The sequence below is a fragment of the Pyrus communis genome, chromosome 1 (genome assembly GCF_041283825.1).
Source record: "Pyrus communis isolate YQ-2024b chromosome 1, ASM4128382v1, whole genome shotgun sequence".
Taxonomy (NCBI): domain Eukaryota; kingdom Viridiplantae; phylum Streptophyta; class Magnoliopsida; order Rosales; family Rosaceae; genus Pyrus; species Pyrus communis.
This window is the reverse complement of record NC_142565.1, coordinates 7,420,320-7,435,580: the sequence shown is the minus strand read 5'-3', so window position 1 is coordinate 7,435,580 and position 15,261 is coordinate 7,420,320. Positions and strand designations below refer to the sequence as shown.

Sequence of the window (15,261 nt, the reverse complement as noted above, 5' to 3'; positions counted from 1 at the left end):
GGACAAACAAGGCCTAGCTAAAACTGGTCTTGACCGATCCCTTTTACTTCTCCGGGAGTTCGCGGGTTTGGTTGCGCAGATAGAGCTTGAGTCCATGAGAGAGGTTAAGAAAAACTTTGGAATACGCAGCTTAATTCGAGGAAAAGAAATGAAGAATTGCAGGATGGAGCTTCCAAATGCCTTATTTGTCGAGTTCTCAGCAGCCTGACGCTTTTAAAATGATGCCCTCATTTTGTTTAGGCTAATTACATTTTACCTCTTTAGGTTTGTGGCCGATTTCAATTATTTACAATATCTTTAAAACATTTTAATTTTATACATTAACTTATCATTTTATTTCAATTTCATATATTCATTATAAAATCCGTTAAGTGATGATGTGGCTACTAAATTTGTGTCATGTGGCAAAAAAATAAATTTTTATGCATTTAAAATATTATAATAATTTATCTTATTATAAAAAAATAAAAAAAAGAAAGAAAGAAACCCATCTTCTTCCCCGAGCACACCCATCCCACCCTACCCCACCTGCAACCCCCCACCCCACAAACCATCCAAAAACCCATCTCCCACCCCACCCACAGACACATGCACACCGAATTCAAAAATCCGATCCCAAATCAAAACCCCACCCACAAACACCTGCACACCTGCACACTAGCGTATCGGGAAGCTTCTAGGGCTTCTTCAAGATCGAGCTGCGAGCCTGCGACTCGACTTCACTGCCAATGCAGTCGGCGACGACGAGGCCCGCATGGGTGACATTGCGCATAACGATTTTGCCCTCCCAGGACATGGTGTTCCGGTGCTCGAGGGTGGGTTTTGGGTGTGTGGGGTGGGGGGTGGGGGGTGGGGGGGTTTGCAAGTGGGGTGGGGTGGGGTGGGATGGGTGTGCTTGGGGAAGAAGATGGGTTTCTTCTTCTTATTATTATTATTTTAATAGGATAAATTATTATAATATTTTAAATACATAAAAATTTATTTTTTTGCCACGTGTCACAATTTTGGCAGCAACATCATCATTTAACGGATTTTCTAATAGATGTATGAAATTGAAATGAAATGATAAATAAATGTATGAAATTGAAATGTTTTAAAGATGTTGTAAGGAATTGAAATCGATCCCAAACCTAAAGGGGTAAAATGTAATTTACCCTTTTGTTTATTATATGTATATATTTGATTCTTATTGCTAGATGTTTTGATAAGTTATCCCTTGCCTAGCTACTTTGAGAATAATCAACTTTTTGAGGCTTGATATTATGCTTAATTAGATAGTCTTGGTGGGTGGTGATTCATTTTATTTTTTTTAATTTTTTTTTCATTTTATTCGATTATTGTGAGTAATTAACTTGGCAATTTTGTATATCTCATGCACATATGACATCAAGATACTTGCTTTGTAAATATTGGTCTTTTAAGAATGTTGTTAGGCGAAGTTTTGAAGAAAAAAAGGGACAAGTTATTTATTTTCTGGTAGATATCAAGTGAAATTTTCTAGTTCATGCATTATTACGCAAACTTATGAAGGAATAAATGGATGAGTTATTTGTTTGCGGGTGAATTGATTCAAGTGAATTTTTTCAAAAAACTTATTCATGCATTGATATTTTTATGGTATTTTACTTGTATTTAAGATGACGTTTTAGGGTTTGACGGTTGAATTTAAGAATAATGTTTATATTAGCAATGTAATTAGAGAACTGTTATTGATACTCGAAATTTTTTATTTTGCATTACTTACAAGTGTATTTTTCTTTTTTATATATAAAAAGTTTAGGAGTGCATGATGAAAATTTGTGAGTGGGAATAACGATTTTCTATAATTAATAGAAGCATAAAACAATGAAGGTTTTTTTTTTTTTGGTTTACATCATAAAAAAAGTACACCCTTAACTTTTTTCCATTCATAATTCTAAAACGAACAATACTTGAGTATTCAAAGAATGAGTAGGAGTTCATACTCAAAGTTGTTTGTTGTCGATTCATAGAATTCCTGTATATGATCGGAACCATTCATATTATAAATCACTATATAAAGATCATCTTTGCAAAAAATCAATAAAAACTAAGGCCGTTTAGTCATCAAATTGTATAAAAACAGATGAACGGAATTGATAAGAGCATTACGAATTGTCTGTGGATTTGCTACAATAACGAACTAAACGACCTTAATTTTAAATTCATTTTTTGCAAAGATGAATTTTACAAAGTGATTCATAATATAAACAGTTATGATTATAAATATAAAACTCTATGATTCGAACACGAATAGTTTTGAGTAGGAGTTTCTACTCATCATTGAGTAGTCAATCATTGTTCTTCTAAAACTAATAAAAGAGTAATACAACAATAACGAACATAACATAAATATCCAAACTATTTTATTACTCTCTTGAAGTGGAACTCTTCATGGACACTTTGCTGCTTTGTAGTTTAATATCAATATTTGTGCTAAAATTATAAAATATTGTGAAAAAAAATGAGACGACACAGAGTCCATCGAGATTTCCACTTTTGAAAAAGTATTCTTAGCAGTTATCTTACAATATAGATAAGAATTGTCTTATGTTTTTTTCATTTATATTTGCATAATAATAAGTTGAGAAATTTTATTTGGACCCAGTTATCCTATCTCTACACCCAACTAAAAATATTGCTCTACTAAACTTTAAAGTTTGCCCTTAAATAAATTAAGAATAAGAAAATAAAAGAACATAAACATTGGTGTTCTTATCTCTGCATCCAATAACTCAAAAAAAGGGCACACATCTACACTCCTCCATTATATCCAACGAAACAAACCCAAATGACAACAAAATATGCTCATGAGTTTATCAACAAGTAAGCTTGCTAGAAACTTGTGTTGCATGAAACCCTTAGTGGCCCTCATTTATAATTTTAGCGGAAAAAATTTCTTACCAATTTGTTGGACATGAAACAAATTCCTGCAGTATGAGAAAAAAAAAACTTCCATGTAAGTGTCTATTTAGAAGAGATAGCAATAAGGGTTTCTAGCAAGCTGACTTGTTAGTTTTAATAAGTTATGCAAGCAGTCGACTCCCAAATAATGGTTCAAACAAGCAAACATATCAGCTGAAAACCTAGGTTAAATTTATAAATGAGGGCTAATAAGGGTATCTAGCAAGTTGACTCGTTGATGAACTAGAGAGAATATTTTGCTGTTATTTGGGTGAATTTTTCCTGAAATAATGGAGGAGGGCACTGGTGTGCCAGTTTTGGAGTTATGGGGTGTAGACACCAATGTTTATTTTATTTTCTTATTCTTATTTATTTAAGAGTAAACTTGGAAATTTGATACATAAAACTTATTAGTTGGATGTAATAAAGATAAGATAACTGGATCCAAATAAAATTTTCCTAATAAGTTGCATGTGCACACTACCTAATTAAATCTCTTCTTATCAACAAGATATGAATAAATATTTATACAAATTCAAACTTTCAGCTCAAAAAGTCAACTCGACCAATAAATACTCAAAAATATAGGGTTGTATTCAATTAGAGATTTTAATAAATTTATAAAATCATAGATTTTTATACAGTTAAACTGATTTGTAGAGATTCCATACAAAATTTTGATTCAATTCTCTCGAAATCTCATGGGAGATGTGAAATTTGTGGATGCTTAAAATATACTAAAAAATCTCTCAAATTCCCTCAAATTTTTCAACTTCTTTAAATTCAAATTCTAATTGAATACACTTGAAATGTTATAAATTTCTTTAAAATCCTAATTGAATACATCTGGATTTTTAAAAATTTTAATAAACTATCTTAAAATCCTAATTGAATACACATTAAATTTCAGAGAATCATATAAAATCTTGATTGAACATCCTTAAATTCATTAAAATAATTAAAATCTCTTAAAATCCCAATTGAATACATCATAATTAAACACCAAAGTCATCGGAATCAAAACGTGACACGAAACTGCAGTCGTTTGCAATTGCCGTAAGGGTAAATCCGTCATTGAACTCTTGAAAAAAACAGCGGGCAACTACCGCCTTTTTTCCGTAAATAAGGCCCCGAAACCATGGGCACTTTGGGCACGACATGGAGAACACAGTGGGGGCCAAAGTGAAAAAGAAAAAAGTTTGATTGATGAAATTAAAAAAAGTGAAAAATAATTAAAAAATAAAAATAAATAAACAGTGACACAAGAAAATTAAATTAATAAATCGAGATTTTCTAATTTAAAAGAAATAAATGCTCCGGACGCGAAAGGAGATTGGAATCGAGTTTAATAGGGATTTTGAGATCCGGATGCCAGTCTCTCTCTCTCCCCCTCAAGGCTATCTTTGTCCCTTATCGGTTCACGGTTCTCACTTGGTCGCCCACAGGAAGATTTTCTCTAACCCAACCTAGAGAAAGAAACAGCAGCAACACAGAGAGAGAGAGAGAGAGAGAGAGAGAGAGAGAGAGAGAGAGGAAGAAAGCCAGCCAAGACGACGACGGATAAGGTAGCAACAGCAAACCCTAGCGGTGCCCTCGTCTCCCCAAGGCACGGTAAACTCCTCCCGGCGATTTGTGCCCTCCTCGATCTGGCTTCGAAACCCTAGGGCGGCAATCAACGGCGGAGGCTCGTGTAGTGTGTGGTGTGCGGAAAGCCCTAGATTCAGTGCGGTAGGGAGGGATTAGGGAGCTGTGAGGTCTGGTTTTTTTGGGGGCGGCGAAAGGCAGAGACTTTGGCAGGCGTGCGGCCGAGGGAGATCTTGGCGGTGGCGTTTGGGGTTTAGAAATTAGGATTGGAAGGTGTGGCTGCCCATGCGATTGGGTTGTTTTTGATGCCGCCAGAACCATTGCCTTGGGATCGGAAAGACTTCTTCAAGGAGAGGAAGCACGAGAGGTCGGAGTCCCTTGGCTCTGTGGCACGATGGAGGGACTCGCCCCATCATGCACCTCGCGACTTCAATCGTTGGCCTTCCGGCGATTTTCGCAGACCGCCAGGTATTTGTATGTTCTTTGTTTTCCACAATCTCCCTTTTGCCTTTGTTTCTTATCTGTATATCCAGTATTAAAATTATTGGCACTGGATGTATGCACACACAAATTGCATTATCTTGCTGTTCTAGGGTTGTAGAATCACTTTTTTGAGGGGTGGGTTTGTTAGAACAAAAAACAATGATATGGGGCTGGGTTTGTAAAGTACTTGATCTTTAGGAGCATGTGCTTTCCACCAGTAAGCGGTTTGGGGTGTTTTTCTTTAGTTTCAGCACTTTAGATCTGCGAAACTGTGGAGATCTGACATGGGCAATCTATGTTTTTCTTTGATATTTTTGGAAAAATGGTTATTGCCTTCTATTTTTTGCTCTGTTTAAATATGTTTTGCTTGAGTTATGCTTAGTTTGAATACTTTGCTTAAGTTAATTATTTATCTTTGCCTTTCCGTTTAAATATTTTCTGAAGGTCATGGTAAGCAGGGTGCTTGGCATGTGTTTTCCGATGATTCTGGTCATGGGTGTGGATCGTCTCGGTCTGCTGATAAGATGCTGGAAGATGAGAGCTTCAGGCCGTCATTTTCACGTGGAGACGGAAGGTATGGCAGGAACAGTAGGGATAATAGAGGGCCACCTTACAGCCAGAGGGAAAGCAAAGGCCATTCTTGGGATGCCAGAAGTGGGTCTCCAAACATGCCTGGGAGGCCAAATCATAATGAACAGAAGTCGCAGGATGATATGCTGACATACTCATCTCATCAACCTTCCGATTTTGGAAGTACATGGGATCGGATTCAATTGAAAGACCAGCTTGATAGAATGGGTGGTTCCACTGGTTTAGGTGCTGGCCAGAAATGTGAGAGAGAGAACTCATTGGGCTCAATTGATTGGAAGCCTCTTAAATGGACAAGGTCTGGAAGCTTGTCTTCTCGAGTTTCGGGTTTCAGCCATTTAAGTAGCTCAAAAAGCATGGGGCCTGTTGATTCCAATGAAGCAATGGTTGATTCACAGCCAAAAAATGCCACTCCAGTGCAGTCTCCTTCGGGAGAAGCTACTACTGGTGTGACATCTGCTGCACCATCAGAGGAAACAACTTCTAGGAAGAAGCCACGCCTTGGATGGGGTGAGGGATTGGCAAAGTATGAGAAAAAGAAAGTCGAGGTCCCTGATGCTAGCATGAACAATGATGGAGCTGTCTGTTCTGTTGGTAACACTGAACCTGCTCATTCTTTGAGTTCAAGCTTGCCAGATAAAAGCCCTAGAGTCACAATTTTCTTGGATTGTGCATCTCCTGCAACTCCATCCTCCGTTGTTTGCAGTTCTTCTCCAGGTATGTTGTTGCATCTTTACATTCGCATTACATGTTACACTATTTAAATTTCTGACCCGGCATGGAAGTGGATTTTGACAAGATTTGTGTTTTTTAAATCTGTATTGTCATGTTGGCATTAATTTTTAGTTATGCATGCAAGTCTTGTACCATTTATTATGAGATTCAAATGAATTAAGCTACTTTTTGGTAGAAAGTTGGGCAGTGAATCCTCTCACAGGAACATAGTAGATGAAGCTTATCATTATTAACCTTTTGGTTTAATGGAATGGGGAGGGCGTGGGAGTAGAAAATTGAAAAGTATAGATTGAAGTACCTTCTCTCTCGAAATAGTTATTAAAAACTTTGATCTCATGTTGTCATCCATATCTTGTATTTTGTAAATTCCACATTTTTTTAAAGCACTTCACGTATCGAAGAATTATATTACATATTTTTCTGTTGAAATACTGGTTTGACATGATTATGTGTTCCATAATGTTATGTTTCTCTCTACCTTAATCACATGTTCTATGCCCAGAAGTTCTTATGATTATAGTTACCTATGTTGTTACAGGTGTGGAGGAGAAATCATTTTGCAAGGCAGTAAATATTGATAACGATATTAGAAACGTTTGTGGTTCCCCAGGTCATATGTCCCAGAGTCATCATGAGGGATTCTCATTCCAATTGGAAAAGTTGGATAGTAATTCTATAGTTAACTTGGACTCATCACTACTGGAATTGCTTCAGTCTGATGATCCAAGTTCTGTGGATTCTAGTATCCGGAGGCCTACTGCATTGAACAAGTTGCTCATATGGAAAGGTGAGATTTCAAAAGTACTGGAGGTTACTGAGTCGGAAATTGATTCACTTGAAAATGAACTTAAGGCACTGAACTCTGATTCCAGGGGCAGCTGCCCCCATCCAGCAACTTCTAGTTCTTTGCCTGTGGAGGACAAGGATAAATCTTGCAAAGAACACGTCACAAATTTGATTACTCTGCCTACTGCGTTGCAAATTCATTCTTCTGGGGACACTGATGTGCAGAAAATGTGTGTTGACAACAGGGACCAGGTAGAGTTCTGCGGTATTGTCAACGATGAGGATATTGATAGTCCTGGAACAGCTACATCGAAATTTGTTGAGTCATTACCATTGGTCTCTTCATCTGATATGATGAATCAAACTGGTTGTTCTGAGGATTGGGATCCAATCCAGACAACCATAGGGGAAGAGACATGCTCAGTGCCCAGCAGATGTACAGAAAAGACGGACCCGTCTACTTGTGGAAATAGTAGCATGCTTTTGGATAAGGAGATAGTTGCACCGGCCTGTGGTGTAGTAGATAAGTTATCTGATTCTATATTTTCGGCCAATAAAGAATTTGCAAGTAGAGCATCTGACATATTTAGTAAGCTGTTACCAAAAGAGCAATATGAGGTTGATCCATCTGGAGTAAGTGTTCCATCATCCTGGAAGAATGATCCATTGATCAAAGAGAAGTTTGCCAAGAGGAAGCAACATCTGAGGTTTATGGAGAGAGTTGTAACCTTAAAATTTAAAGCCTTTCAACACTTGTGGAAGGAAGACATGCATTTGCTTTCCATGCGAAAATATCGTTCAAAATCTCACAAAAACATTGAGTTGAGCTTGCGAGCAACTAATAATGGGCATCAGAAGCATCGATCTTCAATTCGATCTCGATTTTCTACACCTGGTAAGAAAATTCCATCTGTTCTATCTGTTTGTCTTTCATGGTTTTGGAAGAAAGTGATTGATATTATAAACATGCTGATATTCTCGTATCTGAATAAGAAAAACTAAATAAAACAGTTCTGTGAACTGTTCATGATGGCTAAGGTTGTGACGCTGCTCGGTTTTTTTCCTTAACAAAATCTGGTTTTATGTTTCTGTTGCTTTTTGTGGCATTTGATACTTTTGCAGTCTTTGTTTGGACGTGGTTATGAAATTTTACTTATGCATGAACTTTTTGTATACAGTTTATAGTGAATATAAGGAAGGAGGGGGACAGGAGACGGCCAGGCACATTTAGCATCTTGGAGTGCTAAAATAACAATTCCCTTTGAATTTATACACTTTTTAATTTTATTTTTATGAATTTTTGTCTATCTTATAGTAATCAATATTTGTTTTTCAGTAAGTTTGGCAATTAACTTCTGATGACTGATACACCATTCTTGCCTATGAGGCACTGATGCTGACTCTGGTGCGATGGTTTTCATTGTTTTTGCCTGTGTTAATAGTAGTGATTACTTGGATTTCTTTTGTTAGGTTTTTGGGCTTAGGTCTTCTGTTGATATGCTTATTTGGATTTCTCTTGTTGCATGCTTTACATAACTACTTCTCATAAAGGATGGTTATTTTATAATTTGATCAATGTGAGAAGTCTATTACTGTATATCTTTGAAAACAAATACCTCTACTCTTACGTTTTGGTCAAACATTTTATTCATATGTTTTTAATGATTTTTTTTCAGCAGGAAGTCTGAATCTGGTCCCTACCACAGAGACTATTAATTTCACTAACAAGTTGCTGTCAGATTCCCAAGTCAAGCTGTACCGGAACTCATTGAAGATGCCGGCCTTAATCTTGGACAAAAAGGAGAAGATGGCAACAAGATTTGTTTCTAGTAATGGTTTAGTTGAAGATCCCTGTGCTGTTGAGAATGAAAGGGCTTTGATGAACCCATGGATGCCAGAAGAGAAAGAACTTTTCATCCAAAAGCTAACCATCTATGGGAAGGATTTCAGGAAAATTGCTTCGTTTCTTGATCAGAAGACGACTGCTGACTGTGTTGAGTTTTACTACAAAAACCACAAGTCTGATTGCTTTAAGAAAGCAAAGAAGAAACCTGATATGGCTAAACAAGAAAAGTCCTCGGCCAATACCTACTTAATTTCAAATGGGAAAAAGTGGAATCGTGAGATGCATGCTGCTTCCCTTGATATTTTGGGTGCTGCTTCAGCAATTGCAGCTCATGCTGAAAGTAGTACAAGAAATCGACAGACATATTCGAGAAGGTTAATTTTGGGAGGGTACAAGAATACCAATACATCTCATGGTGATGATACCATGGTTGAAAGGCCTTGCAGTTTTGATACTATTGGCAATAAAAGAGAAACAGCTGCTGCTGATGTTTTAGCAGGTATATGTGGCTCGATTTCATCTGAGGCTGTGAGTTCTTGCATCACTAGTTCCATTGATCCTGTTGAGTCTTATCGGGAGTGGAAGTGCCAGAAAGTGGATTCCGTAGTAAGGCGACCTTTGACACCTGATGTAATGCATAATGTGGATGATGAGACTTGCTCAGATGAAAGTTGTGGAGAAATGGATCCTTCTGACTGGACAGACGAGGAGAAGTCTAGCTTTATTCAGGCAGTGTCATCCTATGGAAAGGATTTTGCTATGATCTCGCGATGCATTAGATCAAGGTCTGAGCATCAATGCAAGGTTTTCTTTAGCAAGGCTCGGAAGTGCCTTGGCCTTGATTTAGTGCATCCGCGGCCTGGAAATGGAACATCTCTTGGTGATGATGCTAATGGAGGTGAGAGTGACGCTGAAGATGCCTGTGATCTGGAAACCGGTTCGGGTATTTCCAGTGACAAGTCAGGCTGTAACATGAACGAGGACTTGCCGTCATCTGTCACAAACATGAATGACGATGAAGCTGATCCTGCGGAGAGCATGAAATTGCAGACAAGCCCACTCAGACCAGAGGAAAACAATGCGATGGCAGAAGTAGATCATGGAGATGGTAAGCCTCTCAAATTTCTTGCTTTTGGTGATGACACTGATATCATGGATTCCAGTGCTATGGGAGGTAATGGGACTGAAAACGGAATTTTGGTTGCAGAATCACTACCTGTTGGTGAGGGAATCAACTCTGACACACCTAATCCTGAATGTATGGTTGGGGAAAAATTGGTGGGTCAAAATTCTTTTGATCGATTTGGAAAGGAGTTGGAGGGGGGAGATGAAAGAACCAATAGAGGTAAAAGTGGATGTCACATACCAGTTTCAGTACACGATTTGTGTGGCAATGCTTCTGACCAGGCAACCGATGGTTCTTGTTCAGGTCTTAACCCTGAGTACCTGCATGAAGTTTCTGTTGAGCTGAATTCTGTGCAAAAGCCTTCAGTCATCCCATTGCCACTTGAGAATCCTCTTGCGACTGCAGATACAGTGGGACAAGATTCTGCTGCCATTGAATGCGAGAAATCCCTTGACCAAGATAGGTTGTCATCAACCCCGGATCTGCAGGAGGGTAGAGATCATCAGTGTTCTAAATCTGTTGGTGAGGATGATAGTCGCAAGCACTTGTCAGGTTTTCCGGTATACACAAATGTCGAACCTTCGCAAGTTATCAGAGGCTATCCATTGCAAATAGCAACCAAGAAAGAGACAAACGGGGATATAAGTTGTGGTAATTTATCTGAAGCTAAGCCAGACAGAAATATCAATGGGCATTATATGACACAAGATGGCTTTCTTCAATTTGGGAATTGTAAGCCTCCATGTTCTGAGGTTGATTTTCCTCCTGTGCCCCTAAAGGTAGAACAACCAGGCGACTCTCGAAAAGCCCATTCATGGAGTTCGTCAGATTCAGATAAACCAAGCAGGAATGGTGATGTGAAACTATTTGGTAAGATACTTAGCAACCCATCCAAGTCAACTTCCAGCATCCATGAGAATGAAGAGGGAGCGCATAACCATCAATTAAGCAACAAGGCATCTAACTTAAAGTTCACCGGGCATCACAGTGCTGACGGGAGTTCTCCCCTACTGAAGTTTGATTGTGGTAGTTATTTGGGCCTCGAGAATGTTCCCAGGAGAAGTTATGGCGGGTTTTGGGAAGGGAATAAACTGCGAACTGGTTTTTCATCTTTTCCTGACTCAGCTATCTTGCTGGCCAAGTACCCTGCAGCATTTAGCAACTTTCCTACATCCTCTTCCCAAATGGAACAGCAGCCACTGCAGGCGGTTGTGAAGACCAGCGATGGGAGTATAAATGGCGTGTCAATTTTTCCTGGCATGGAGATTAATGGTAGCAATGGAGTTGTTGATTATCCGGTGTTTAGCGGGGGTCGGGATGGTGGTGCCAAAGTGCAACCATTTACAGTAGATGTGAAGCAGCAGCGGCAAGACATGTTTGATATTCCAAGACGAAATGGGTTGGATGCAATCACGAGCTTACAGCAGCAAGGGAGGGCGATCGTCGGGATGAATGTCATGGGCAGGGGAGGGATCCTTGTAGGGGGTCCATGCACGGGGGTATCAGATCCCGTGGCTGCCATTAGAATGCACTATGCAAAAACCGAGCAGTACGGGGGACAGGTGGGGAGCATTGTCGGGGAGGAAGAGTCGTGGAGAGGGAGCAAAGGGGATATAGGCAGGTAGTAGACGGTTGCAGGGGGTGCTGGGCCTGGCCATTGGCGCTCCCTCAGTGGCAAATTGTTTATTTGCTGCGCCATGTATAATAGTTTTTGGTTGATGTTGGTTCGATGCAGTCAGCGACATGATAGGCAAAAACGGACGGTTTAGAAGTACCCGTCTATTTCTTTTTCTCTTGTTTTTTGGGTAAAATGCTTTTGGTTTTTTTAATTTATTAGGTGGTGGTAATGTTGCAGCAGAAGCAGGAGCATCTTGTATTTGTATTTTATGGAAAAAAAAAAAAATACAGAAGTTGGGAAGAGGGATGGATGGAGAAATATTTATTCCATGTTCGCGAGCTTTCCATCTCTGATCTGATCTGACGTCTTTGCCTTCAATCACCTTAAATTTGTCGAAAGCACTCCATCGGCAGCATGATTGGCATTCGTAATGTTTTCGAGTAAGGATCGTTTGGAACTACATTTAAAATGACTAAAAGCACATTTTTCACCAAGGATTGATTCAAGAAATGTTGTCGTCAAAAGCACTCAGCCAAAACTCGGTAAGTACTTAAAAGCGAGCCCTCACTTGGGCATTCAAAGGATGAGGAATGATGAGAGAACCACTCGGTGAGCGTGCAAGTTGTAGCCACAATTGCCGGCCAACGTACAAGAAATGAAGAAAATGCCTCGAGACCACAAAATTCTACACAAAACCATAAAACTGGAAGGGAAGGAAATATCTTGATGAAAAAAATGGTCATCCGCATTATATATTTATTCTTCTCTCAAGTCTTCAGAAAACTTGGACAGTGTTTGGAGTCACAAATGGAACAGAGAATTATACCCTGCATAATACATGGAGACGACCGAACGGATCGATCCGCTGCCATCAAAATACAACGAAATCAGCAGAACACATCTGTGGATGACGAAGGACGCGCCACCTGAAGGCCAACCGAATTCCACTCCTCAATTGCATTGCAGTGACCGGTTTTCACCTGGAGCACCTGTAACTCGCTTGTCGCACCACCAGCGGAGGTTTCAGTCAGAGGTAATTTTTTAGAAGCCACTGCTTTCAGACGGTACCTTTCTGCTCTGGAGCCAATGACCTGTCCAAGTACTGATGCGGCAATGGTAAAAGCCATGGCTGATTTAGGCATCAGTACAGACTTCCGGAGTACGGCTATGAATGGGACAGCTGCATGCACAGCCGCGAACCAAGATAGTGAGAATTTCTGGGTGTGCTCTCTCCATATACCTAAAGGAACATTGGCTGCCATGCCCATTGCTCCAATCACAAGTACTTTTGCAGGAAGGGGTTGCGGGCGGAGGTTCTTTGCAAATGCAGTTCGCGACAGGGCTGCTCGGGCAGCAACTATTGCAGGCGGGCACTTGATTTTCATACCTGGAGGGGGCTGAAAAGCCTTTGCGACTAGTGGAATGACACCGCTAACAGCACGGTATGACTTTGCGATCGGACAGCTTCCGGATTGCAGCCACTCATTGCTCACTGCCTCGTGATTAGAATTTCCTCCCTGAAACATCAAATTTCAACCATTATTAGAAATTTGTTCAATGACACAAAATACAAAAAAACCAACAAAATCACAGGCAGTTTCAATTACTCAATACGCTGGGAAATTAGTACTTGGAAGCAACCGTCAATTTACCTTTGAAGTAGAATCCTTCTTCGAGGAATTAGATTTCTTTTGCTGGTTCTTCCATTTCTTATGGAATGCATCGAAACTGAATGGCCCTCCAGCACCAAAGGATGAGAGACTGATCGTAGCTGCCCTTGCAGCTAATGGATTAAACACAGGTGGAGCTGGTTGAGGCTCAACTATGTCAGAATGCACATATGATCCTCCAGAAAGCGGGACAACTCCGTCACTCCCATGGAAAAGCCGAAACGCCATGTCAAAATTGGGACCATCTTCAAAAATTGGACCTTTGGCTCCACGTCCCTGATCAGGAAAAGAAGAAATGTCAGGAAAATGCCGCAATTTCAATTAAGTCTAGTACCAGGCAACAATAGTAGATTCAAATCGGAAAAAGGATAACTTACGGGCACTGGGAACGCCAAGGATGAGGCGAAGGAAAAATTGGTGGGCTCATTAATGTTTCTCAAAAATGGGCATTTGAGAATGTCTAGCTCAGACGGCACACAATCGTCACTTGGAGCTTTGAAATTGAAAAAGGAATCCATCTCTAATGTCCAAAAAATTAACCTGCGCACAGAGGAACAATGAATAATCAGTAACTCCGCCACAAAACCATGAGCTCACAAATACCAAAAATATCAACATGTCTGAAATCAGACATCGATCCTCTCTCTTGCATATAAGAAAATCAAATCCGGGTCGAACCAAACGATTAAGAACCATCGAAAGCATCAGTTGTTGCAAAATAACCCAGTCGAAAATTAAAGATTTCTTAAAGTTCTAAACCAACCTACCGCCAAAAGCCCCAAAACAAATAGATTATACTCAGACACAAGAACATCAAGAAAGTTGTCATCAAATTATGATCTTGATTAATTCACAAAAAACCATTAATGTAAATTATAATTTAATCAGCTATTAGACTACTATAATGTTTAAAACCCGTTAACCCAGATCGTTCATGAACTCAAATCCGACACCAAACTCGAAATTCTCAAGATTCAATTCCCCAAGAAAATAAAATGACCCAGAAATCGAGCATCGACATCATCGACACATTACCCAACTCATTTCAAAACCCAGAATCCCAAGAATCCACCAAAACACATCAATCGCAGCACAAATTCAAGCAAGATTACGAATCCAAGAATCATTAAAGCCAAGAAATGCAGAAACTTCAGAGAATTACAATCACGATTCACGAAACCGCAAATTAGAAACCAGAAAATTACACGAAATTACAAGAACCCAAAAGCGAGGAGAGAGAAATCGTACCTTGAGAGAGGTTTTTCGGAGGGGCAAAAATCCGATGACAGCGAGAATGCTAAAGGAGGAGGAGGAAGAAGAAGAAGACGGAGAGGAAAGGTATCGGTGTGTTTGGTGGAACTGAAAATATTGACTTTCGTTTTGGGTTTTGTAGAGAGAGAAAGGGCTTGAGGGAGGATGAAGACGACGTCGTCTGGTGAGCACACGCTTTTTATTTTCGAGTCTTTGGGATGTAGGAACGTGAATGGGGCCTGCCGCATTTTGGTCCAAGATCTGACGTGGCGGCTTGCCGAACGTTTCCAATTTTTGGGGTGCGGGGCCCACCCCGGTCCAAGTCGCTCTTGGTGTGTGCACCACGTGCTTTTTCGGTTTATGTTTGTTTTTGTGGTGGGCTTAATTTATTAATTTTTCGTTATCTAAAGACTCATTTGGAAGTGCTTTTGAAATATCTAAAATTGTTTTTAGTGAAATGTTTTTGGAGCCAATTCTTAGTAAAATGCAAGTGAATCTTAGGAAAGAATTGACGTCACATAAAATAACTAGTGCTTCTTACAAAAAAATATTTTATGTGCTTTTAAAATTTAAAAATATTATTTTTAAATACGCTTTCAAATAATCCCTCAATTGTCACTTAGTACTACAGTCTAGTATTATTCATCTTCAC

General features: G+C 39.4%; 2 protein-coding genes across 5 annotated transcripts; one reads left to right on the top strand and one right to left on the bottom strand.

The window, feature by feature from the left end:
• The first annotated feature begins 4,249 nt into the window (after window positions 1-4,249).
• LOC137720876 (uncharacterized) lies at window positions 4,250-12,017 on the top strand. 4 transcript variants are annotated; one of them, XM_068459988.2, is made up of 5 exons: window positions 4,250-4,974; window positions 5,434-6,294; window positions 6,851-7,993; window positions 8,775-10,052; window positions 10,152-12,017. In XM_068459988.2, exons 1-5 carry the CDS (start codon window positions 4,812-4,814, stop codon window positions 11,693-11,695), a joined length of 4,989 nt encoding a protein of 1,662 aa, XP_068316089.2. In that variant the 5' UTR covers window positions 4,250-4,811; the 3' UTR covers window positions 11,696-12,017. The 4 variants fall into 4 exon arrangements, with proteins under 4 accessions (XP_068316089.2, XP_068316087.2, XP_068316088.2 ...); XM_088695426.1 differs by having other exon boundaries at window positions 4,349-4,974; window positions 8,778-10,052; XM_068459986.2 differs by having other exon boundaries at window positions 8,775-12,017.
• A 394-nt stretch (window positions 12,018-12,411) lies between these two features.
• Window positions 12,412-14,800, bottom strand: LOC137720877 (uncharacterized). Its single transcript, XM_068459990.2, has 4 exons — window positions 14,607-14,800; window positions 13,736-13,898; window positions 13,341-13,634; window positions 12,412-13,205 (listed from the first exon to the last, which is right to left on the bottom strand). The coding sequence occupies exons 2-4, from the start codon at window positions 13,874-13,876 to the stop codon at window positions 12,576-12,578; spliced, it is 1,065 nt and encodes a 354-aa protein (XP_068316091.2). The 5' UTR covers window positions 13,877-13,898; window positions 14,607-14,800; the 3' UTR covers window positions 12,412-12,575.
• Window positions 14,801-15,261: the final 461 nt, after the last annotated feature.